The 27857-nt window shown below is 37.4% G+C and overlaps 1 protein-coding gene across 3 annotated transcripts in view; it reads right to left on the reverse strand.

Moving 5' to 3' along the window:
- The window catches only part of KIAA0825 (KIAA0825 ortholog), a 405229-nt gene that overhangs the window by 256810 nt on the left and 120562 nt on the right, over nt 1–27857 (reverse strand). For all 3 annotated transcript variants that reach the window (XM_059416663.1, XM_059416666.1, XM_059416665.1), the window contains exons 7-13: nt 27391–27485; nt 23847–24074; nt 21924–22189; nt 20351–20501; nt 15941–16131; nt 13040–13222; nt 1210–1320 (exon numbers count right to left, since the gene is read on the reverse strand). In XM_059416663.1, the coding sequence (XP_059272646.1) occupies nt 1210–1320; nt 13040–13222; nt 15941–16131; nt 20351–20501; nt 21924–22189; nt 23847–24074; nt 27391–27485 (1225 nt within the window). The remainder of the gene's footprint in view (nt 1–1209; nt 1321–13039; nt 13223–15940; nt 16132–20350; nt 20502–21923; nt 22190–23846; nt 24075–27390; nt 27486–27857) is intronic.

Below are 27857 nucleotides of genomic sequence, written 5' to 3' on the forward strand. Positions count from 1 at the left end.
ATACTAATAGATTAAAGAAACTCTGAAAACATGGAGAACAAATAGGTTGAGAAGTTTGGAAACTCTTTAAAAATAATACAGATTTTTTGTTTAATTAACACTGTAAAAGATTCAGTTCTTTAATTTCTTATTTTTGTAGTAATGAGTATTAAAAGTCAGCTATTTAATTCGCAGTGCCGTGAGTCTATTTACATGCGAGCTACTGGATGCTGAGGTGACAGAGTACTGAGGGTATTCTGTTTCTAGGAATCAATCATAAGGAATGCATCAGAGACAGCGAAAATGTTTTATTTGTAAGTGAAGTAACAACAATACACGAAGGTCTTTGAAAGTAGAGTCTATGTGTCACTGATCTCGGATTCCCCATTTCCTATATGGAGACAGCGACTTAATTGGTAACAGGATTTATTTGTTGTGTTTATAGAGATTTTGTGTACAAGGTTTACACAACATCTATTTATGGCCAGGACTCTTGCTCCTCAAGAGTGAGAGACAGTTACTCAATTTAGAGAGTAAAATCACTGATGGTGTACTTCCAAGATGAATCAAGAATGTACAGGAATTAACAGGATCTCCTTCAGCTATACATGATATATTTATTCACAGATACCAAGGAAAGGTACTTTCCAGTGATATATTCAGCAAAGAATCAAACTGACATTCTATATAATGCCACAAAATGTCATCAGATTATTCTGCGAGTATATTTCATGCTTTAAATGATTTTTTAATGCTTAAATGCTGTTAATTAAATAATAAAAGTGGAAGACCCTATTCATAATTTTTTTAAAGTTTCTTCTCTCTCAACTTTTTCCTAAGGCTCTAGTTTGTTACATGAATTATCCAGTTTTGCTGTCTTTGTTTTATTTTTTTCGATAATTAGTTGGAGAACTGTCAAATCCCTAGTCATAGATCAAGAAAGATGAATTTTAAAATGGCTAAGCAATTAGCTAAAATAGAACTAAATTCCAAAAATTCATATTTTTCCATTACAACAGTAAAGCCGTAAGTTAGCAGAATGATTATGAAGCTTGTATATTGCTGGATCCTTGGGCTAATAAAAAGAGAAGTAATACTTTTTACTTACCTGCATACTATAAAAATTGTAAGCTCTTTCTCTGAGATGCATTACCTCCATGGATAAAAGTTTCCATTAAACTTTAAAGGGATCATAGAATTATACATAGTGTAGTATTTAGAGGTTCTCACCTGAGTAAAGAAGGGTAGAAATGTGATATGCAAGAAAACCAATGCAGCGGTTGCTTGAAAAATGGTTTTATGGAATCTGAAGCAGAATCATCTATGCCATGCTGAAAAGTCCTGGAGAAATAAAATAATTATTTCAGAATACACAGGAAACATTAATCATGAAGACCAGCAGAATTTTTTATTTTCACTAAGTATTTGAAGTTAATGATTTTTCTTTTCTTTCTTTCTTTCTTTCTTTTTTTTTTTTTTTTGAGAGAGAGAGTGCATATGATTGGGAGAAGGGGCAGAGGGATAACTAAGCAAACTCCATGTTCAGCACAAATCCCTGGACTTGATCTCGTGTCTCTGAGATCATGACCTGACTTGAAATCAAGAGTTGGGTGCTTAACTGATTGAGCCACCCAGGCACCCCTCGAAGTTCATGATTTTGCACAAAATGGTATTGCGCTAGAATGGACAACGCATCCATCCACTTGGGATCTATGTTAATAGGTAATTCAGAAGCTCCTATACAGCAGTTCCTACACTTGGAAAAGTAAGATAATCCCATTAGTAGGTAAAAACTACCATTATAAAATTTATCAAAAATGAATGAATAAAGAATAGGACAGTGTATACCATTTATATCACCCTCAACCGGGATCAAATAAATGTCAATATTTTGTCATATTTGCTTCATTACTGTAGAAATGTTTAGCAAAGCTACCTCTCTTTATTCTTTAAAGTGATTTATAAATACTAAACAATTAATGAGAATTTATAATTAATTTTGTATGTTCCTAAGAGCCCACAGAGGGCTTATAAAGAAGAATTTAACTGTAAAATATATGACTATGATTTCAAAATTAGAACAATTTGGCCAGACTATCTGGTCTACAATTATCTTTGGAGAAGTGACTGTAACATTTTTCTAGGTTGGCCCAAATTCAGCAATAAATCTTGAGGTAATAAGAATCTGCTACATAAAATCTTTCGTAGATAGCTTGGCTAATAAAGTTTTTATCATAACAGGAGACTATATTTGCCTACATGGAGTAAAGAGTAACAACTGGGAGCATTTTAGTAATGGAATTGTTTGAAGTGGTATTATCTCTCTTTATATACAGTACAGGAGCAACAGCATCTTTTAAATTATATGTAGAACAGAATTCCATTTTGAAAACCCATTCTGACTTTTTCATTCCATATGCTTCCTGTAATCTCACATTTTCCAAATATGACCTGTCCCTCTTCAGCTTGTCTTGCTAGCAGAATACCTACTAATTAAATATACTTCAATATTTTTTCAATTTTTTATTTATTCTTTAAATTTCTTTTCAGTGTTCCAGAATTCATTGTTTAGGCACCGCACACAATGCTCCATGCAATACGTGCCCTCCATAATACCCACCTCCAGGCTCACCCAACTTCCCACCCCCAACCCCTCCAAAACCCTCAGATTGTGTTTCAGAGTCCTCATGGTTCGACTTCCCTCCAATTTCCCCCAACTCTCTTCTCCTCTCCATCTCCCCATGTCCTCTGTTATTCCTTATGCTCCACAAATAGGCGAAACCATATAATTGACTCTCTCTGCTTGACTTATTTCACTCAGCATAATCTCTTCCAGACCCATCCATGTTGATGCAAAAGTTGGGTATTCATCCTTTCTGAAGGAGGCATATTACCCCACAGTATATATGGACCATATCTTAAGCTAGGGATAGAGGGAACATTCCTCAACTTCATAAAATCTATCTGTGAAAAACCCACAGTGAATATCATCCTCAATGGGGAAAAGCTGACAACCTTCCCTTTGAGATCAGGAACACGACAAGGATGCCCACTCTCACCACTCTTGTCCATCATAGTACTAGAAGTCCTAGCAACAGCAATCAGACAACAAAGAGAAATAAAAGCTATTCAAATTGGCAATGAAGAAGTCAAACTCTCTCACTTCACAGATGACATGATAGTTTATATGGAAAACCCAAAAGACTCCACCCCCAAACTACTAGAACTCATTCAGCAATTCAGTAATGTGGCAGGATATAAAATCAATGTACAGAAATCAATTGCTTTCTTATATACTTCAATATTTTTTAGACTTCTAACATATCTCTTCTTTGAAAGCCATTTTTTTCTTACTAAATTTCAGAGAGAACAAAATTTGTTATATATGCCTCAAAATGAGTCTGTCATGTTTCCAAGCCCTACATTACACTGTGTGAACTAAGCAGAAGACTAGGTCAGGATATTGCGATACACTTTTTGTAAGGAGTCTGGACTTCACGCCAGCAATGGAGGATCACTGAAGAGTTTATAGCATGGGAGATATATCAACTATTTTATATTTTTGAAAAATCACTTGTGCAATAGTGCAGGGAGATCTGCAGGGATCCAGGCTGGAGTAAGGGAGATAATGAGATGATATTTCAGTAGACCAGACAGAAGAGGACAATGTCCTAAACCATTGGAGGAAGTAATTAAGAGGCAAATATAAAAAAACTAAACACAAAATTGATATATTTAATTCCCTAAAGACATGGGGTTTGAGATGGCACAATGGAGAAGGTAGAAAGGAGAAAGGTTAAGGGGTAAGAGAACCCTGGGAGAACTCACAGGTATTTTACTTAGTTTCAGATATGCTGAGGGAGCTGCAGTCATTTGAAGTATATCCAAAGAGAGACATCCAATAGAAATTTGGATTTGTTGAGGTAGCCTATACAAGAGATATCTGGGTGGAAGATACTGATGTAGAAGTCATAATGACAAAACCAGAATGGGTGAATTCACCCAAAGAAAGAGTGTAAGAGGAAAATATGGTTAAGAACAGAGCTCTGGAACACACCAACATCTAAAGGGTGAGGTGAGAAAGAGAAGTACTCAAATGAAACCATGATGGAAAAATTCAAGATGTAGGCAAAGAGCCAGGACAAAGTAATATTAGGGAAACCAAGGGAGGAGAAATGGCCCACAGTGAGAAAAGTTGCGGAAAGGGTAATTGCATGGAGGGGCAAAAACTGGAGTTAGTGACTGGATAGGCATGGATGAACTGGCCCATACTGTTTGTTTAGCGTGATGAGGGCAGCTGCTGTGCATGGAGTGAATGGTGGTTGTCAGAGTAGAGACAGTGAATACAAACTTTATGTTTTAGAAGGGAAATACAATAATAGAGAAAGAAAGAATTTTAATATAAAAGAGCCTTTGGGAAAAGAACCAGAAGAGAGAAAGAATATTTTAAAAAGACTATGGCCATGGACCAGGAGGTAGATGTGATCAAGAGTGCAGGTAAAAAGATGGGCTTTGCCTGGAAAAAGAGACACATTGACTGTCAAAGGATTTGGAGGTGAGTAAGGATAAAGATAATTATTAAAAATGGAAACGAGAAGTTAAAGTACATTCATGATGGCCTAGGTTTTCTTGGAAAGTACAGGGCAAGGCCATCTGCTAACAAAGAGTGGGATGGGGCAAACTGGAAGGTTTGGCTAAAGTGGAGAAGGACACGTCGGACAAAAAGCAGCAGCGTCAGAAGGTACAAGAGGCCAGGTAAGTGACGCTCACCAGCAGCATTGCAAACTCTGGACAGACAGGCCAAGAGAATGAGGGCAGGACATGCACTAGCAAAGGAAGTAGGAAGGGAGGGTGCTGCTATCACGTGAGAGGAGATGCAACAAGATGTCTGGCAAGAAAGGAGATCTCAAAGGAAATCAAGCTGGGGGAAAAGGATGGGACAAGAGATGAAAGGCTTCATGATAACCAGTAGAGACTGGAAGCTCTGTTATGCTAGCCTCCTCCTAATTTGCCACATACTTCATGAGCCCTTTGCATAAAGTCCCTTTGGCCCCATTCTCTGGGGGGTGGTTCTTTTCTCCAACAATGATGACCTTAGCTAGAACATATTCTCTGTCATGTTCAGTTGGCTCTCTGGATGGCTCTACACCAAAACCTTGTAGTAAGTCTTCCCTGACCACCATGTCTAGGATATTTCTTGTCTCACCACCTCATCCCTCTATGCCCTTATTTTGCATCATTTCTTCTTAGGACTCAACTCTACCTCTGATCCTTTCACATTTACTTTTTGCTGCCTGCTCCATCCCCAAGGGTAGGGCCACTGAAGACTATTCAGGGGCAGTGCATGGGCATGTGCAGGAGTTCTGGAGCCAGAAAAACTGAGTTTGCAGCTCCGATGGGCTCTTCACTGGACATGTAATGTTGCTTGACAATTGATTCAGCTTCAGTATTCTTATTTGGAAAATGGGAAGAATAAGAATAATCACCTCAGATGGTCAGTGTGATGATTGAGATCACACGTATAAAAGACCCAGAGAAGTGTATGCACATAAGAAGGGACCAAGCTATGTAAGATATTATTAGTATGTTAACAACAGTTGCAAATATTTTAAGAACTTTTTTTTTTTAAAGATTTTATTTATTTATTTGACAGACAGAAATCAAAAGCAGGCAGAGAGGCAGGCAGAGAGAGAGAGGAGAAAGCAGGCTCCCTGCTGAGCAGAGAGCCCGATGCGGGGCTCGATTCCAGGACTCTGGGATCATGACCCGAGCTGAAGACAGACACTTAACCCACTGAGCCACCCAGGTGCCCCAAGTTGCAAATACTTTTTAAGAAAGTCTACAACTGGGCGCCTGGGTGGCTCAGTGGGTTAAGCCGCTGCCTTCGGCTCAGGTCATGATCTCAGGGTCCTGGGATCAAGTCCCGCATTGGGCTCTCTGCTCAGCAGGGAGTCTGCTTCCTCCTCTCTCTCTCTCTGCCTGCCTCTCTGCCTACTTGTGATCTTTCTCTGTCAAATAAATAAATAAAATCTAAAAAAAAAAGTCTACAACTATCTCATAGTCTAAATGGTTGCCTAATTACAGTTCCATCCTTGAGATTAGCAAAAAAGTAACGGAGAATCTAATAACAATAGGAAGGCTATTTGGAATGGTGCCTAAATTTCTTAAGATGACAAACTACCAGTGATATAGTATTTTCCAGGACATTTCCACCACTACCTAAGCTCTTGTATTCCACTCATGGTTTCTCAGTCATCCTGGTAATAGTAGGGTTATTTGGCTATAAGAAATGTTATGGCAGATGTTTATGGTCTCAGAGGGGTGGGATCTGTATAAGCATTTAATTCCACAGCAAGATCCCAAATTAGTGTCATTATTCTGGAGAGTATAACAGGGTGAAAATTGGCCCACAAGCCTCATTGGGGGAATGAAATGATGAGCTGGCTATTAGATAACCTCTAATGATGTTTTGGTATACACTTAAAAGAGAGGACGCTCTAAATAATTCATAGTGGAGAACAAAATACAATCGTAAGAGCCACAGAATTATATTTTCTGCAAGACATAAAAGAATTTTGATAGGGTAAATTTAAATACTCTTTTAAAAATAAGTAATTGTCCATAGGTTGAAGCAGAATACATTTCTTCACATATCCAAATTAGCAGACTGTAAAGATGGTTTTGTTTCAGGAGAGGAAAGTGGGATTTGGGGAAATTCCTTGCTTTGGCCCTTGGCCCTTGGTCCAGCCTCGGCTGCTCTCTGCCCTCTCCCTGTCACTAGCATCATGCAGGCTCTGTGCTCATCATGGTAGGCCACTTGGGCCCTCTGTCCCAGATTCAATCTCTTGCGGTTCTCTGATGTACAAGTGTATTGCCTTCCTTCCTTTCTTCATTAACAAAACTCATTGACTTTTTGCGCTTATGTAGCCAGCTGCTGCTAGAAAGAAATAAATCCAACACACATCAAAAGTGAGAACAACTGATAAGCTAAAAAGAGCTAGCTGGGTTTCATGCTTTTCTTGTGCTGCCCTGCTTTTGGCTGCCCTCCCAGGAGAGCGGTGTCTCATAACAAAATGCTAATGGAACAAACCTCCAGGATAGAATCGAGGCAGCCCAAGGACAACTTATAAGTTCCAAGGGAAAGAAGGGCCAGGCCAGATGCCTCATCCCTGTGTCTGCCATGGAGCCCCAGCCATCAGAGGTGCTCGAGAAACTAAAGTACCAAGAGAAAGAAGACCACGGTATCAGAAGAAATAGAATTCATTTGAAATTGATCCCCTGGGACAGTGCTGTAATATTTGAGACAATGAGGATCTGCAAGCCTTTCTGATGCCCCTGACAGCACAATTTACCATAAAGATGTACTGAGAATCAAGCTCAACCTACTCCACCATTTTAAACACAACTCTAAGTGATTGTTTTGCTTTCATAAACCAGCATCACCCCGGCGACCATAGGTACTTGCCTGAATGTCATTAAGTAAGAGAAATTAAGGGAAGACACTCAGATGAAATGTGGCTCCTCACCTTTCCCCTGCCCCCTGGCTTGAGAGGATGATGAAAATAACTCTTTGAGGTTAGAAAATGATGATTTGAAGTTAAAAAGGGACTAGCATAATGCTTGAGAGGGCAGGAAACAGCTAGTCAGAAAATCAGGGCACAGGCTTTCTCCAAAGCAAAGACTAGTCCTTCAGCAGTGTTTTACATTATTAGAATCACATATAAGGCTGTTTGATTTTAGGTTTAAAAAAAAATAGATATTTTCCTCAAAAGCAACACATAGAAGAAGGGAACAAAAGGGAGACATTTAATCTAAACAAAATGGCTTAAACAACTAACTCCACTTTCTGAATCACTTTGCATTCTGCCATTTGTTTTTTACATTTTAATGATTTAAATTTTTACTTCTCTTCAGATATATTCATTTTTTTCAAACAGCTTTCTTAAGCTCTCTAATTCATATACCCCAAATGTACTCATTTTAAGTTGACAACTAAATGTTTTTTAGTATATTCGGAGTTGCGTAACCTTCTCTCCCATCTCACTTCATAACATTTTCATTACTCTCAAAAGAGAGCCTATATGCATTAGCAGGTACTATCCATTCTCTCCTCCTCCCCACCTCTGGCAACCACTAATCAATTTACTTTTTGTCTTTTATTGTGTATTTTGGAAATTTCTAGTAAGGTGAACTGGACAATATATATTCTCTTTTTTTCTGGCTCTTTTAACTTAGCATAATGCTTGGAGGGTCAGTCCTGAGGTAGGCAGCCACTGTTGGCTCACCATAGATTTTTGTTTCTTGTTGTTGTTGTTGTTTTTTATGGCTGAATAACATTCCACAGGAAGGAGAGCTATACCTTTTTTATCCATTCACCAGTTGGTGGGCATTTGGGTTCTTTTCACTCTGTGCTATTATTAAAAATGCTGATATAAACACCAGCATACCAATCCTTGTACTGGCATACATTCTTACTTCTTTTCGGTATACACCTAGGAGTAAAACTGCTGGGTCATTGGACCATATGCTCAATATTTTACATAAGCATACTCTATGTTTAACGTTTGGAGGAACCGCCTATTTGAAGTATGGAAAACGAAATTTCAGTCCATGCTCTGCTTTGTGAGGGACAGTGAAATAGTTTAAAATAAATAAGTAAATAAACAGATAAGACCATCACCTCAAAATACCTAAGCACTGGTTTGAAAACAAACTATAGACACAGCATATTTTAAAATACCTTGGCATTTAGTTATTCAAAGCCCTATCAGTGATTCCAAGTGAACCTCAAGGTAGGTGTGCTGGTCAGTAGGCTGGCCCATATCTGCTGACCCCCGTCTTTGCCCGGTGTGTTACTGAAATTCATTCTTCGGTGTTATTAAATGTCATGACACTGGGGAGAGTGGGCGTGTGTGTGTAAATACATGTAATCTTAACATTAGAAATTGTATTAGACTTGACTTGATGGCAGATATTTATCTTGCTCACTGCTGTAAACTCTTGCTCACTGCTGTAACCCTTGTGGCTTAATCCCTGTGCTTAATCAGAGGGGCTAGAGAGGCAGCAACATTGACTGAAATAAAAATAAATTGCATTTAGCTAAAATTCTAAGAATTAAATTTTAATTCACTACATAGAAACTAAAATTAATGTTGTACGCAAGCCAAATGCACCAATGGAAACCACATTTGGGTGTGTGTGTGTGAATGTGCACTGGGTACAGCTCTGAATTGTGCACTTTAACTGCCTTGATGGAAGAGCTACAAGCAATAGGCATTTTGGAAAATACATGGTGAATATTTTATGTTTCAGCGGGTCTCTTTCCCTGGAGGACAAACTTAAAATACTCCTTTTATAATGTGCTAACAGAAATCTACAAAGGAAAGTTAAAAGAGAACACACATTTTTGCAAACAGGTTTCATTCTTCCTGAAACGATTTTAAAAATCATGTATTCCTGCCCTGGGATTTGGTGGTCGTACACTAAACTCAGAAAGGAAAATACATCCAGTTCATCCGTCAGAACTACTTGGAAGAAAGGCAGTCGCCTTCAAAAAAGGCCTACCGCATGTAGTGACAAATGTCAGGTACAGTTTATAAAAAATTCAATACTATCAATATCTGATTGTTACTTTTCACCGATTCCTCAAAGCATACAGCTTAATTTTTAAATGTGAAGTAGAGACAGATATTTTTTTCCCCTAAATACTAATAATATGACCATTTCATACCCTGGCTTTGAAAAGAAGCTACATAAGTCAACAGGGTCCTTTTAACACACACAACTTTTTCCTACTTGAGAAGAACATGCTGTCCTGTAGATTTCCTTTCTCGATACAAAGTAAAATACATTTCGAAGATTGCATTGATATTCTAGAAAGACAATCATAAAATTTAAATCAACACAAATGGATACGATGTGTGAAAATTTAAATCAACTGAGAAATATTAAAAGGGAAAGTATCTAGACTTTCTGTTCATGCTTCAAAGCAATGTAGCTATCCATGTTTTATATTAAGAAAAACCAGAGGCAGTGCTTGGTATAAAATGTTTTGTAATCCTGGTTGAAATTAGCAATTTAAATTTCTTGAATGAGGTTACAGTGCAATATCTAATGCACAAATCAGAGATTTGAGTACTTGCATAGTTGTTAAAAAATGTATCAAAAGGCCATGGGTTAACAATAATGAATGTATGTTACAATATTATTATTAAAATATGCAATCTTTGATAATAATTTATTTGTTTTACAAATGCATTGGGGGGTTAAAATTTTTCTATTCATCTGTGACAAACCATGAAATTCAATATCGCTCACCATGACCAATCCATGAAATTTGTCAACTTTGTTCCTGATTTTCACAGGGCCTTCCTCTCAGATGAAATGACCCGTTGAACTAAGAGCATAGCAATTTTTTCATCTATGGTAAATCAGTTGAGTTTACTAGGATTTATTATGTGCTTCAGACCTTGAGCTTTTTATGATTATGAACTATTATGCATATAATCCCAAACTTATGGCAATTTATCTCACTATTTCTTCCCCTTTCTGAAAGAATTCTCCATTTCTAAAATTAGCTCTCAATGACAGGGTTGCCAGAAGAAACAATCTATAAACAATGGGTTTGCTGAAAGTCAGAGTGGGTGAAAATTATAGGGAAATTGAAATCAAACTTGTTAATTACTTGTAGAATTTCTAACACAAAAGTCTCAAAATTTACTGAAAAATCAAGATTTATATATTTCTCTTACCAGAATCTTCCAGAAAGGAATACTTTTCCCAATTTATGCTAAGAAATAGAAATATGCATACTTTTTCCTATCCAAGAAACTAAGAATATGCAATTATCTAGTCTCTCAGGATAAAGTGACTATTTTGGAGGAGAGTTTAAACAAAATTGTATTATTGTTTTATTATAAAATCTACTTCAATGTCTTCTACAATATTACCAATTCAAATGAAATAAACCAGAAAATTAGTCCAAAATTTTTAATTTCCCTAAATCTTATTTACTATGTAAAATCTTTCAACATTTTGAAAATGCAATTGAGGAGTCTCTCCTTTGCTGTCCTGTCTATTGCTCCCATCCAGTGTATTAATAAACTTCTGTCTCCTTTGTTCTGCCTTGGGTAAATTCTTTCACCTGATGGATCACCCCACATTTGGTAGCCCTCACCTGGAACCTCTGCTGACCTGGGATTTACCCTGGATTCTCTGGGAACTTCTCAGGACTTTTCCCTCAGTGGACAGACTCTAGTATTCCTTGGGGGAACTGACGACCTTGGAGAACTGGGTAACCAGCAGAGATTACTCTTCTGTGAGAATCTGAAGCTCCAGGGGGAGCCAGTTCCCCTTTTGCCTTCCCTCCCTCTTCTTTCTCTTTTTGGCTCTTCTGCTGTCTAACCCTAGCACACCTCACATAATAGATTTCTGGCCGGGGTGGGGGGCACTCGTTAGTGTAGTCTGAAGGTCTGAGGGTGAACAGGTCGGACTCTGGAGACTGTGAGGGCGAAGGACCCCTTTCCTCTCTTCTCCCACTCCATCCTCCTGAGGCCTCAATTCCAAACATATGGTGGATTTGGTAGGGGCAGCTCATTCAGGGTGAATCCACACACATTACAAACTTGGTCGGGACCCTTTCCTGACACTGCTAACTCCCAGCTACCTTGATTCTTTCAGGCTCCCCCTTTTCCCTTTGTCCCCCGAGATTCAGCTGCCATTTTGATCTATAGGCAAAAACGTTCCCATGAGTCTGAGTGAATCCAACAATTCTGTATGAATGATGATTCAATAAGGATCCTAGCGCATACCATCAGATCCCTCACCCTAAATCCCATGGACCAGTCCACCAGGGATTTTCACTCAAATTGCCTATCCACAGGTTAATATAATACCATGCTCTGGTCTATACCTGCACAGAACCCCTGACGGAGCAACAAGTTTAGGTAGAAACAGTATGCTCCCGTCCAGCATGAAGGAGCTACTGAAGATGAGACTTCCACCCAAATGCCAAAGATCTGTCATTGTTGATCTATCATGGGGGAATGTGGAGGACACCTTAGGCAATAGGCTTGAGCAATGAAAAACTGAGTAAGGTAAAGGGTCCACAGTGACCACAGGGTGGAATGCAAATAAGCTCATTAAAGGACCCATCTCAAAATATCCATAGGCCCTAGCTGGCCAATGGGTTACTGAAAATACCACACAGCTCCTAAAAAAGGAAAATTCCATACTTTCCCATACCTCCCCACTCCTCTTAACTATGGATCCTCAGCACTGCCTCCTGGCAGACAGTCTCTCCTTTCCCCTTATGGCTGTTCCTCCCTTGCATTGTATTCAATAAAATTCCATCTCCTTTTCCAAAAAAATGCAATTACTGGGGCACAGGGCTGACTTAGTAGAGCATGCAACTCTTGATCTTGGGATCGTGAGTTCAAGCTACATGTTGGGCATAGAGTTTACTTAAAAAATAAGTAAATAGACAGAAAATAAAAAAGCAATTACTTATTTTTATTGTCACCTGCCATTACTAGCTCAGACACTATAGCCTAATACCAAAAAAAAAAAAAAAAAAAAAAAAAAGCAAATGTATGGCAGATTAACTGAAAGTGTAGAAACATTAGGTCTCTTCCAGATTTGGGAATATTCTGGTACCAACTTAAAATTTTTCTATTAGAGCAAAGCAATTCATATAAAATTAAAACTAAAAAACACTTTTAAAAGTAAAAAGCCATTAGATATGATTTTCTTCTTCATAAAGTACCAAGCTGTGCTTGAGATAAGCAACCCATTAATATAAACATTTAAACAACTCAAATAGTGAAGCTCAAGAGCACCCCGATCCTACTGGGGCCTTAGAATCTGAGTAAGATTGACCAATAGAGATATAACACAATTATTAGCTCACTTTGTAAAATGGCTCAATTCACAATATCGAAAATGCACTTCAAAATATTTCTACTTGCTACTTCACACAATTCAATAAGTAGAATGAAAATAACTTTAAGTCACATTATTTACATATCATAATAGCTAAAAAGAAAATATGTTTGATACTTACTGATATAATTCAGACAAGGGTGAAGTCAAAATGACTAATGTTGTGAACAAATTATTACAATGTGTATGAATTTTAAAAATTTTATCATCTATATATTCATGAGGATTCAAAAGCTTCTGTACAGACGTGCAAACTGACCATAACATGTTCTCAGTGCATATTAAAATTGTTGTGACATCAAGTCTGTTGGAAAGCAAAAGAAATTCATGATAAGCAAAACTGTTTTTCTGCTTGCTATATATACTATCATTCATATCTCTTATATTAAACATATGTAAGAATAGAAATACTTGGTTAGATACCAGGGCTTCAGAGATCAAAGACAGATAGAAAGAACCAAAGCTTAGCATTTGAGTTTCCAGGTGTTAGATGACTCATATACCATTATCTTTAGGAATGGTGAGGTCTATCTACAGTACTAAAGTGTTTTAGGAGTACTTTCCTTTTTTTTTTTTTAAGATTTTAAAAATTTATTCATTTGAGAGAGAGACAGAGACAGTGAGAGCTCAAGAAGGGGGAGAGGGAGGGGCACCTGGGTGGCTTAGTGGGTTAAAGCCTCTGTCTTTGGCTCAGGTCATGGTCCTGGAGTCCCGGAATTGAGCCCCGCATCGGGCTCTCTGCTCTGCAGAGAGCCTGCTTCCTCCTCTCCCTCTGCCTGCCTCCCTGCCTACTTGTGATCTCTGTCTGTCGAATGGATGGATAAGATCTTTAAAAAAAAGAAGAAGAAGAAGAAGAGGGAGAGGGAGAGAGAAGAGCAGACTCCCTGCTGAGCTGGGATCCTGAGGTGAGGCTTGATCCCAGGACCTGGAGATCGCGACCTAAGCCAAAGGCAGATGGTTAACCATCTGAGCCACCCAGGTGACCCTCTTTTTTTTTTTTTTAAGATTTATTTTGCATTTTTAGGATACTGTTCAAGCTCAAAAGACGTTCCTTGAAATTATGTCCAGCAAAAGAGGAGCCAGATTAAAAGAAAATTGCTATTATCCACATGTAAATGATAGGTAAAATTTTGATAGGAGAACAGTTTTCCTTATCCAACTATAGGCTGTCAAAAGAAAGTTACAAGATTGGTTAACATGTTTCCACAGCAAATGGGAGAGGAAGAAAAAAATGAGACCAGAAGCACAAATGGAGAAGGCTATAGTTTCTGAAATGTTTAATATTGAATAAAGTTGTGGAAATTTTGTTGTATTTTATAATCTCATTCATAAACTCATTTCTTTGTTTCTATCTTCCCTGTGTTTTAACAGAGACTCAAAGATCTGTTTAAAGGTTATTTTGGTATATGAATCGGTTGCACAAACCTCAACTAATTTTTTTCTTTTAATTCAGTGTTCAAGGAATAGATTATGGAAATCATAAAGTGATAACAAAACAAAAAAGTATGAAAATTTTAAAAAATGAGACCTTGGCCTCAAATTTATTACATATATATATAAAATAAGTTTATACATATATTAATAACATGTAACAGATATTACATATGATACATATGGTTTTAGTCATGTGACAGCTGGATGCCACTAGAATACTAAAACCATCAATAACTGCCTTTAGGGAGGTTTAATTGCAATTTGCATCTATTTTCTCTAATAGTTAATTAAGCAATTGCAAATGCAAGATATATGTACATACACACATAAATACACACACACACACACACACACACACACACACACACACACTGATTTCCAGAGTAACAGCGGTTTAGTCTTAACCATTCAAATAAAATTCTTTATTTATTTTATCTTTTCATGCCATTTTTATATAGCCACCCAGAAATCAAAAACCAAAAGTCTCTACAGTACATTTAATTAAATATACTACCCAGTAAATCTGATTTCACAAACATCTCATAATGACTCGCCACCTCATAGTCAAAAATGATTTAAACTACTCAGGAAAAGAATGAAGGTACTCTTTGCTCTCAGAAAAAAACTTGCCATCTATTCTTCTGAGTTCAATGATTAAAAAAAAAAAATGCTTGGTCAGTAATTCAAAACAGTTTTTGCAAAATACCATATTTATGAAACACTGTAGCAGGACCTAAGTACCCTTCAAATGCAGAGTGCTTTACAAGAACATGATCAGGAAACAATTCCTACTGAAAAAAAAAAAAAGCCTCTGGTATCTTTAGGTTCCTCTTAATACATATCTGAAGAACAGAGAGATCTTAATCACATTAGTGAGACTATTTATAAAATAAAGCCTTTTCTTGATATGACCCTTGTTGTCTTTTATGCACGTTTGTGTAGTCATTGCCTAGATGTTTCACAGACCTGGACTATAGTTTAATCATTAATACCCTGTGACTGCTGCTCCTCATTTTCTGTGATTTCACATTTTGCTGAACTTGCTTTCAGTAGTACATAATAGAAAGAAAGGGAAAAAATATAGGAGAGAAAGAAATAAGGGATTAGAATATACTTAGACAAAGGAGTTTCCTTATGAAGATGAACGACACGATTTAAAAACTTAAAAACAAAAAGGAAAACTAAAATTCCCTGGTTGCCTAGAATTTCAAAGTCAATTTAACTGCCCATCAGAGTACTGCTGCTTTCTTCTCCATTTCAGGCCTCAATTTTCCCTCTTTATCTTATTTAATAACCTTTGTATATAAATGTCTTAGACTGTAATACAGCTTGAATCATTTTTTTTTTTTTTTAGAACAAGTGGGTTCTATATACAATTTTAAGAAGAGAAAAAGAGCAAAGTTATTTTGATTGAAGTTCTACATTTCCACTTAAGTATCTCAGGAGAGTTGAATACAATTTCCTTTCAGATGCTAGAAACATGTTAAATATACAAGAAGTTATGTCATGAGATTCAGAATTACATTCTGCTTTATACCAGTTGATGAAAACGTTCTTGAAAAGCAATGGTTTTCACAACTTCAATTACCTGATCTGTGGAGTTCTCTTGTAACTGGGATGGACCCGAGCATATCTGGAGGCCAGTAGACCCAAAGATTTCTCCAGCACTTCTGTGAGGATCACCTGGGCTAACTTAGGGGGCAGAATGGTCCAGAGATCATGATGAAGAGCGCAGAAGAAATAATGCCACATCTGGAGTGAGAAGGAGCATCTTTCCCCCTGGCAAAACCACCACACATAAAACAATAGAATCACATCTTCCAAAATGTCAGTTTGCTTCCTATGAACATAATTAGTTCAGGCTGAAAGGAAATAGCTGGAGAGTCTGACACACTAGATGACCAAGAAAGATTTTTGACAAGATGTAAAACATCCTATTGACAAAGGAACATATGTTTTATTTCAATTACAAGACCAGATATTCTAGTGCAAATCCAGACCACAAGCTTTTAACCTAGCATATCTTGATTTACCCACTCCCAGCCCGGGGTTTAAAATTTATTTTAAGCAATCAGCTCTACAACTGCCAAACAAGTCATCCTAGCTTAAGATAGAGGGCTGGTTCTTCGAAAATTAAATCTTAATAATTAAAAATATTGTTTATGTATGTGTATTTTTCTGAGACTATTATCATCATAGGAGGTCATTCTAATAGATGTTTGAGATTATACATTATAATGAAATGAAAGGAGAAAAAATAAACTTACAGACCACATACTTATCAACATGCATGAAACCAAGGAGGGGGATGGATAACTATTAAAGATTATTACATTAAGCTACTGCATTCGTGGGTTTTTAATAACCATGCTAGAAACGGATACCATAATGGTCTGATTTTACAAGAGTTTGTAAATCCTAGGCAGATGTTATCATTTCTTAGCATTTTTACAGTATTTCATACTTCTAAGGGGCCAGATTCTCCTTCCTTGCCACCCACTACAGACCTATTCTGTGGGTACCAAATTCTCCCTGACCACAGAGGAAGATCCAGGAGCAGCTAAGGCCAGTGGGAACAGGAAGAAATGAGAAGGTGGCCTCAAGTGATTTACAAGCATTAATGAGTTAACAGGCTCCCAGGGAGATATGCTAGTAGTTTGACCTCATTTTCCTCAAAGCAGATTAAAAAAAAACTATTTGAAATGGGAAGAGGAGAATGTGTTTTTCAAATATTACCTTATTTGTTGCCATATCAAAAATTAAATGAGCAAAGCTTCACATTTTATCTCTAAGTAATCCTCTTTGACTGAAAATTCTTGCTTTGCCCACTACTTACAGTTCTCAAACATGATTAAAAAATTTTTGTTCTTTTATACCAAAAGTTGATAGTTTCTCATGCAGATATGCCTATCAGTATTTTCCTTACATATTATTCTTCTGATAATTGCTCTGATTTCTAAAATCTGCTATAGTCACTATAAGAATAATTTATGGCTAATTTCTATTGACTTTCAAATGGAGTTCATAAATGAGTAGAACCAGCATCCTTGGGTGGGAAACTAGAGCATCAAAATGTGCAACAGTCAGGTTCAAAGGAGGAGGTTTTGACCACTTCTGACTTCTGAATGGATGTATATCAAAACTGTTAAAGAAAAAAAAATTACAAAATTCATGTGGAAGTAGCAAAATTAGAGTGTCTTATGCTTCCCTTGCTGTGTGTTCTGTGAAGGAACGCTTTTTAAAATTTTCCAAGGAAAGGATTTTTAGAGCTTGATTTTGTCATGCTTTCTGTGTTGTTTGTTAATTAAAAGAAAATTGCTTCAGTTGATGTAACAACGAGTATGAATGACTCCATAGCAATGGACAGGTGCTTTTAATAACGCGACCAACATGATTTCTCGTATTTTTCAAAATGAGAACCAATTTCCTTAATAGTTAACAATAAATGAGAAAATAAAAGTAACTAGGCATGTAGAGTTCGTTCCCTGAAACTGAAAAATACTTCTTTTGAGACTTTCTAAAGTGTAAACTTCGTGTTTACTTAAAAATATTCCAAACTCGTCCTTGTTCTCACAATTCCCTTCGAAGTATGTATAACTGTAATAATATACGCAAGGGTTTTCATTAAACTAAATGTGACTCATTTATTCTTCTGACCTGTTTCTCTATTTGTTGTCATTTCAAAAGTATTCTGCTAGTAAACATCTGTTATTTTTGTAGACCCACCATAATGTAAACAGATGTGAGCTTTTATTTAGATTATATATCAGGAAACAAGCAGCTGGGCTTTATTATATAAGCCATTCAATATTATCTTTGAACAGACAATTCTTTATTCTTTGACTATTGGAAAACACAAGTTGCTAAAATTGAGCAGATGGCAACTATACTCAAAGCTTAATTTTAAACATGTAATCTGAACACCCACTGTGCCGTCTGACCAGCACCTAATCAGAGAGAAACTGAACTCTCTGACTCTCTAAACCTGACAGTTTAGAGAAGGGAAATAATGCATCTAGGGCTCAGCTGATGTCACAAAACACGACCCAATATTCCTTCATATCTTGTAAATTCTTTCGCTATTTCCTTATTACCCTCCGCACAGGGTGATAGGCTCCCCTGAGATGGCTCTCCCACCTTCTGCCTCCAGTCAGGCACATTTCATCTCCTTCCCTCTCAAAACGGCCCTGCCAAAAACATATAGTCCTGTTTCACCAATCATTTGGAATAATGGGGAGAGGAGAAGAAAAGGATGCAGTAAACAGGATAAAACCATTGTCAAATACTCCAGTTGTCAAAACAGTTTAAAAATCTGTCGCTATTTTTAGCAGTTTCTTATTTTTGGTAAATCGAAAAGCAGTATCACTTTATTTTCCTGAGCATAAGTAACAACCACTAACTCTGCAATTAAATTGTAACTACTGACCATGTAAGTATATGGAAGCTATGGTACCATGTAATCACAGGGTAACTATCTCGTTATTTCTGTCTTTGAAGCTAACGCCTTGTCATAAGATCTAAGAGCTGCATGTTACATGGTAATTTGTTTTGTTTTTTGTTTTTTTAATACTTGGTAACTTCAATAACAGGTTCTCACCGCATCCACTTATTATTTATACCGTACAACTTTTCTAGCTCCCGTTTTGCATACGAGAAAACAGAATAGCCCAATGGACGTAGACATAGACTGAAAGGATACTTGTGCCTCAACGAAAACATCGTATAAAATTGCTCATTAGTACACTGACATATTGAAATAGTTTGAAACCGGAGATGGACTCATTTTCAATCTCTCTGTTTACCTCAAGGCAAATAAGGAAGCTGGGATACTGGCAAGAGAGGGGAAGACCAATACTCAGCCTCTTATCTCCGGCTGCCAGCTGCACCACCACTTTCTCGCGCTCATTCTGCTCGCTGCTGTTTGAAGTGTGTCATGTTTGGAAAACCCTATGTGAATGCTCTTGCAAAAAGAAAAACTATCCGGGAAGGGCCTCTAAAGGAGAGATGAAATGGCCTTGGAAAAAGTGGAAAGTCCTTTAAAAGATCTTCTTACTACTTCTCTCTGTTATGGCAACATTTGTTATGATTATAACTCAGGCATAAATAGAGCCACGGGAACCTTGGGTGTCAGGGGGTTGACAAGAGTGACTTTGCTATTTGAATAATACTCCATTCTAGTTTCCCCAGGACTCCATAGCCATCAGGACAGACAGGAAAAACAAGGATCATAAGCTTTAATCCCAAGGAAAGGGTAAACTGGGAAAGCTAATGAAATTGGGCTTGACTAATGAATTTTTTAGAAACCCTGATTATCTTTTATTAAGATATTGTAAATGTTTCACTCTGCCCTAAAATCAACTTCATATATTGGGGCTTATGTATAATCAATGGGATTGAAGCCTGACGATGAATAATTTTAATTGATGCTGGGTTCGGTTGTATTGGGAATCATTAGGCTTTAATTCAGTGGAAGTTTGGGATTTCAAAACACAGGCTAAATGAAAATAGGTAAGCTATAAATGATCAGATGGGTCTTAAATCACCCTCATAAGAACATACAACGAGAGGAGGAACAAAAAGTATGTACAAAGAATAAAGTGGCTTAAGAAGAGACATTTAGAAAAAAAAAAAGTGGGAGGGGGGGAAGGGCAGAGATACCCACAAGTAGTCCCTTTGGAGAAAAATATGAAGTTGTAGCATTTTGGCATTATCTCTTTGACTTTTCATTGTATCCCGTTACATTCCAACTTAGATAGCACATGCTGCAGCTCAAATTAAGTTATTTTTACTTTTAAGCAGAAGGAGAGTTCTGATGTCTAGCTATTTCAGGTTTTTAAAAAGTGTTTCTCCTAAGTACAAATTCAATATTTAAAAAATATTATCCTAACAGCCTTCATGTGTTAGTAATGCCAAGCTCATGTTTCTAATTAGCCAGAAAGCAGGTAGGCAGTAAAGCATATTTGTGTAAAAAGGAGGGATAGTAAACTTAACTTCACACCTCATAAAAAGCTTTGTAGTCATCCCAGTGGTGGCTCTCAGCATCCTGTAAAATGCTTGTAGCACAAACTCTGACGCAGTAGTCTGTAACCTGAAACTGGAGAGTGTTGATGAATTCCTGATATCTTTGGACAGGCACCAGGAATATGGGTCTGTTCAGAGGGAATGATCAAAGAGACAGAGATTTAAGGCCTGTGCAGTAGGCGGTAACAATCTCCAGTACTACAAATGGTTTTGATTATTAGATATCAATCATTCATTTCCTCCTAATGCTGAAGTCTGCATCCACATTCACTTTCCAACAAGGAGGAAAAAAAAAAAAAAAAAAGCCGGTCTTTGTTTTGCAAGTCCTTTGAAAATGTACATCTGCTGTTCCACAAATATGCACTTCAACTTGAGACAAACGGCATTGTCAATACATCATTCAAATATAAAAGTATTCTTTGTAAGCCTATTATTAGAGATCAGTGCATCATTTAGGCATTAGGGTATCGTTATTATAGAGAACAACATGCATTTGTCAGAACCAACTTTTATAAAGCTATCACACGTCCCACAAACACACTCTTTTTGTTTTAAAAATTGTAATTTTGTAGATGTCAATTATCTCATAAACTGTTTTAAAATATTCTGCAGAAATATAGTGATTTCTGGCACATTCTGTTTATAAATTCAAGTATGATTCACCGTATCTGACTACTTACAGGAATTAAAAAAATGTAAGAGCTATATTTTGCATCAAGTCAAATTTATTTTACTTTTATCTTCAGTTGTCTATATCACACTTTCTTATGCTTTCTTTCCTAAGCAAGGGACTACAGATGCTGTGTCAGGAGTACCGAAGAGATTGTCAGACCTGGCCGAACAGCCAGGTGCACATGGTCCTTTCGTAAAGGGCTGTGCTACCTCCTAGAGGGTACAAGGGTCGCCAGAAAGACTGTGTGGTCATCTTTATCCTATTTCCAGAAAATATACAGTCTTCTTAGACTACTACTATGTGAGAATTAAGACCACCGGATGCTTTCCGCCAAATATTAAGGACAGCTCATTACTACATGGGTGCTCTGAAGTACATTTACATTGGTCAGTAGAATAGATGGAAAATGCATTTATTCACTGTGTAAGTCCTAAAATTCTGTTTGTGTAGAAACAAAAGAGAGAAGTGCCTATTTCACAGTGGTGTGTATGAGGGGCAAAAACAAGCTTAGTTATCCTCTCCAGGGTAGTCAGTGCAGTATGCCTTATGAAACGGAGAGGGTCTGTTTGGTCAGGTCATAAATAGCATGCGGAAAATAGTTGCTCCAGATCAGAATATGGAAAAATGTATGGATTTCTCTCTGGAGCAGGCCTTTAGAAAGAGGAACTGTCTTCCTTCCTAATCTAGGTATCTGGTTTAATCGATCCCATGCTCCACCTTTTTGACATGCTCAAGTCAAGACAAATGAAAGTCATTCACTGTGTTCATTATAGTTTTCTCTTTCTCGAATATTATCATCAAGATTTCACTACAGTGATATCCAAAGATTACACATTCCTTTAAGCAAAGCCATCAACCTAATGTAATTGACACTCACTTCTTAGTGTTTTCTTTCATCATATTATCATACTGCATAAAATGCTGGAAGACATAGACCGCTGTGGAGAGCAATGTGTGTAAGTTGGTCAGGGGTGCTTTGGAAGGAAACTCCTTGCTTCTCTCTTGCAGTCTCGCCAGGACAGCTGCTGCCACTTTACAACAGGCCTCCACAAAGTTTGCTCTAATTTCCTGGAAAGAATCATCTCTGCATGCCAGAGCCAGTGGAAGCATTGTGTCAAGTTTTTCCATGATGTCAGAACAAAACTAGGGAGAAATAAATGTAGCACTGAGTTATTTGTACTCTGACAGCACCGTGTAATTAATGTATAGGGGAGCCAAGTTCCTAAATAATGAATTTGACATCAAGCATAAATATAAAGACATGACATTATAATAATTAATTTCTCAGTTTCTTGTAGAAAGTTAAATGTTTTATGTCAAATAAGGAAATACCAAAAGGATGCTTCTCTCTATATAACCTTCAAACCTTATGCTTTCTAGACGGACATTATGAAAAACTCATGAAATAGCATGCATGACAATACTTTATTTGTAGTTAATAGAACTTGGAAAACATCCATCCTTGATATTAATCTGATTGCATTATTTTTGAACTTATTCTAGTTTCCTTGCTGAATTTTCGTAAAGTGTCTTCTTCTGAATCACCACCTATACACAAGGTCTACTGATTTATTTTAAATAATCCAGAAGCATCAGAAACAATATCACACAGTATCTTTTTAATTGGTAAGAAGTCAGCAACTTTCAGAGTGATGTGCCTGGCTTTTCAGTCGTTATTATGAATCTACTCTTTATGGGCAATGGGAAGGCAAAACTTGCCAGAATGCCCAATTTGCCAACAGTGTTCTCAGGAGAATGTTTTGGAGCCCCAGGCTGGCGGTAGCCAAATAAGGAGGCCATCTTTAAGAATGCTCTTTTTTTTTCTTCTTCTTCTTCTTAAGATTTTATCTATTTGAGAGAGAGAGAGAGACTGTGAGCTAGGGGAGAGGTGGACGGAGAAGGAGAAGCAGGCTTCCCCATGAGCAGGGAGCCCCATATGGGACTTGATCCCGGGATCCTGGGATCGTGACCTGAGCGGAAGGCAGACACTTAACTGACAAAACCCCCCGGGGCACCCCAAGAATGCTCCTTTAAAAACATCCCAATCATAAGCTGCTGAACTCATTGTGGGCTTAATACTGAGTAACTGTATTTATTTATTTGCATAATGACTTCCTACTTTCTCAGTATGATCTGTGATTCTCAAGGTACACACAAAGATGCAAGATGGATGTTAACGAAATAGAATGTGCATTAGCATGTAAATAAAGATTTGAAAGTTGCCTAGACCAATAAAAGGTAGTAATTCCCTCAACCTCCTAAATTTCTCCTGAAGTCATTAAAAGGTATAGCCCAAACAGGCAGTTTCACCAGCTCTCCATTAAGTCACAGAAGCCTCTGCTTTAAGGGCCTGAGATTCATGGAGCCACAAGGCGGCCACAGGTTTCAATCTTCTTTGCTGCCAGTGGCCATGGCCCACGGACACCTGAGAAGAAATCTGGTATTGAGTTAAATACCAAGTATTTGCATAGAGACTCCAATATTGTTCTGTAGGTTCCCTTTGCAACCTCTTATATTTTTTTTTTTAAAGATTTATTTTATTTATTTGAGAGACAGGGAGAGAATGAATACAAGTGGTGGGGAGGGGCAGACCGAGAGAATCTTCAAGCAGACTTCTGGCTGAGTATGGAGCACTCCACAGGACTCTATCCCACCACCCATGAGATCATGACCTGAGCCGAAACCAAGAGTCAGATGCTCTACCAACAGGTGCCACACAATGTCTTATATTAAAAAAAAAAAAAAAAAAAAGTCTCATTATGGCAGTCAATGATTTGAAAGGATTTCATTTGATACTTGCCTTTGCAATTTTCTTTGGTTGCTCTTCCTCAGGAACCACATGGCTGTCTTGCCCAACTTCCCGCACATTTACAAGGTTCATAGCATGGGTTATAGCTAAAGTCCTTTCATTCTGTTCCTGCTGGAGAATTTTTGTGGAAAAATCTTCAATTGCTGTTGTTATACAATGTGCCATGGGAAGAGACACTTTTTTAAATGCCCTTTGCCAAGCAAAATCTAGTAAAGTAGCCTGAAATATAAATTTATATGAAGTTCTATTAATCTTAAACTCAGCAACAAGTGTTCATATTGTTATAGATATAAAATTATTACTTTCTTCCAGCATTTGAATATAGGTATTCTTTGATAAATGGCAAAACCATTCTTACAACCTGAAAAATATTACCCAGCAAATAAAGCAATATACAAAAACATGTGTATTCTTTACAAAGAGTAATATACTGGCATTTCATTTTAATTCATCTGTAAATTTAATCAAAAACTTTTTTCAAAATTTAATCTTTTAAATATAGTTCAATAAAACTATCTTTATGAAAGTTAAAAGTTACATTTACTGTTTATCACATAAAGCAATCTTTAAATTCAATATATTTAATAAAGCCTAAATTAGATTTTTATAGTTTTTTTTATAGTTTATTGTTAACAAGTACATAACATAAGACAGAGTTTAATATTCAACCTTTTATTTCTTTTTCACTCTCAGAAATCCAGACAAGCCAAAATAGAGCAACAAGAAATTTCTCAGAGAAATTACATCATGGCACCTTTCTAGAGTTTTACTTCTTTAGAATTTTATTCAGTTTCTTCCCTACTTTTGTTCCAAGAAATGAGGAATTAAAATTCTCTGCATTGTTCTGTGTTGGGGGAGTGGGAGAGGAGGTAGTAAATGGAGACTGGTAGTGTTTTGTCTTCTTTTTTCTTGGGGTCTGGGCTCCATATAATTATGAACGTATACTATCCCCAAGTCCTCTAACATTCTCTTAAGTACTAAAAAATTGTGGGTAGTAGGTGAGCCCAGACTTAGGATTAAATTTTCCCTGTTTCAATGTAATCTTGCTTACTGTAATAATTCACCTACTCCAACTTTAGAAGACCCAAGGCTCAATATGCCTGATTAAATTACCTATTTTTCTGGATCTCAGTTTTTTGGCTGGAAAAGTAAAAGAGCTGATTTTTGGATGATATCTATGGTTTCTCTCGGTCTGAAATTACTGAGATTATGGTCGTTAGCTTAGTTTTCCTATACATACATCCCAGTCACCATTTATTTAGTGCTTTCTATATATACTGTATGAAGTAATAAAGATGTTCATCTTCTAGAGCTGAAATTCCATATAATTCCATGATATACTCCATGAGTATAATCAATTATCAAATCTAAAATCAAAATCTATAGTAAAAAAGTAGCTCTCATTTTCACTACATATATAATTATGGTGTAATTTAACTTTTCTTTCTTTCTTTCTTTCTTTTTTTTTTTTAAAGATTCTACTTATTTATCTGATAGAGAGAGATCACAAGTAGGAAGAGAGGCAGGCGGGGGGCGGGGGGAGAAGCAGGCTCCCTGCTGAGCAGAGAACCCAAGGCAGGACCCCGAGACCACGACCCAGACGAAGGCAGAGGCTCAACCCACTGAGCCACCCATGCGATCCTTAACTTGTTTTTCTGAAGTATATATGGACCTTTAACATCACAGGGTCTAAAAACACATTTCTCATCTTAGTTTTATATAAAATTACTCAATAATTGAAACTATTCAGCTCATACAATCTCCTTTCTTATAAGTGAAATGGATGTAGTCCTCCGCTCTAATAGTATTTTCTTGGAATTTTATGAAAGAAATGTAAGAAGCAACTTAACTCCATGAAAATTAAAAACAACAACAAATCTTTGCTTCTTTTTCTCCCCACCAGGGCATCTCTACTCATTAAAATCATTCATCCAATCAAGGAAATATGTTCTGGTAAAAAGTGTCATTAATTGCTATGACTTAAATGACGATTCTGTATTTTGTGCAATGATGACTACCTCTGGTCATGGTAATTTATATGTGATTACAATATCTTGACCCATCTGAATTCTTTTTTCAAAATACAGAAAACCAAGCATATTAATAGCTGCTCTTAAAAAGAAAACTGGAAACTTTTACTATTCAAATCAACTCTTAGAAGGCTGTTTGCATGAAATACTATTTGCCTACTCTACTCTTCCCATCTGATGTTTCTCATCACACATACCCAGTTAGAACAGAGAAAGTTTACTAGTTGATCCAAGAGGAGGATATAACGTCGCTTTCTGTTCTGTGCACAAAAGAGGTAACCAATGAATGCCCTTCTTCTATTACCTAAAGCTAATTTTTTAATACCTATGCGGATTTTGGGTCAAGGCATAATATATAACTTTCCATTTTCCTTATTATTTCCCTTCTATTCTAAATTAAACTCTGTTTAAAACTCTGGGGGGGTTGCCATTCTATTTTTTAAAATTTCATTTTAGAGATTTTATTTATTTATAAATAAACAGAGAGAGTAAGAGAGTACAAGCAGGGGGAGAAGCAGAGGGAGAGGAAGAGGGAGAAGCAGGTTCTCCGCTGAGCAGGGAGCCTGATGTGGGGCTCAATTCCAGGACCCTGGGATCATAACCTGAGCTGAAGGCAGGCACTTAACCGACTGAACCACCCAGGTGCCCATTTTTTGCCCTTTTACATGTTTACCTGCTGTATCAGTCAAGATCCATTCAGAAAACAGAAACCATATGATGTATTTCATAAGGAAGAATTTTAATGTAGGGTGTTAGTTACTAAAAGTGATGGAATTTTGATGAGCTAAACATGGGCTAGGGAGCAAGACAGATATTAACAGAGTAGGAAGCCACTGCCACTTCTAGGGCTGGAGGAACAACCAACGGGACTGTATATGGGAGTGTAGTTCCTGGGGCTACCAACCTCAGTTAAAGGTAATGCAGACCTGACAGGTGGAGCTGTGTGTTGAGAGCAGGGTCCGTGGAGGGAATGTTTCCTAAAACAGAGAGAGGAGAAGAAGTACCCTGGTTTCTCTCTATCTACCCTCTAGTCCTCTATCACAGCCTTCCATGGGCCCCAAATTCCTAGAATCCTGGAAGGCATAGTTCTCTATAAAACAAAATAGAGCAGGGAAGAGTGGTAATGGATCAGAGAACAGACAGGTGCAGGCAGCGCACTCTAAAATAAGAGGCCGGTTCAAGCTGTTCTTTCCTCTTTCGTTTCCTTTCTATTGTCCATTTTCTTGCCCTCAACAATTATCTACAGCACAAATTCTCAAAGTGTAGCCAGTGAATTGGGAGAAGAACAAACATTTCTTCACTTGCAGCGCCCTACTTCTACCAGGGTACAGACTAGGCAAGAGAGCAGCATCCCCACTAAATCCAATTTTTGCCAGAACTTATAAGCTAATTTTCAAACAGGAAATTTTTTCTTTAGTGGCAAAGTGTAAAACTCAAGACACTGTGGTTCATAAAGGATTTACAGACATTTGATAAAAAACTACCACCCTTCTTTCCTCATTCACCTCTTTGACCGGTAGCAACTGCTCTGAAGGAACTCTGGTTTCACTTGCTCTGGGTTTCTCTATCATAACTTCTTGACTGGATGGGTCCAAAATTCCTAAAGAAAACAAACACAAAAGCATACATTAAGAAAAACCATACCAGATGGAATTAATAGACTCGGGTTAAAATTAATTTGGTAGAAAAGCTCTGTCTAGTATAGACACACAGACACATATATCAAGATGCAGAGAAAATAGTCAATAAGATGTAGGGTGATGTCACCATTACAGAAACTAGAGGATCAGGGTGCCTGGGTGGCTCAGTCATTAAGCGTTTGCCTTCAGCTCAGGTCATGATCCCAGGGTCCTGGGATGGAGTGAGTCCGGAAGCACGCTCCCTGCTCAGCAGGAAGCCTGATGCTCCCTCTCCCACTCCCCCTGCTTGTGTTCCCTCTCTCGCTATCTCTCTTCTCTGTCAAATAAATAAA

This window comes from Mustela nigripes, chromosome 12 (assembly GCF_022355385.1).
Source record: "Mustela nigripes isolate SB6536 chromosome 12, MUSNIG.SB6536, whole genome shotgun sequence".
Taxonomy (NCBI): Eukaryota; Metazoa; Chordata; class Mammalia; order Carnivora; family Mustelidae; genus Mustela; species Mustela nigripes.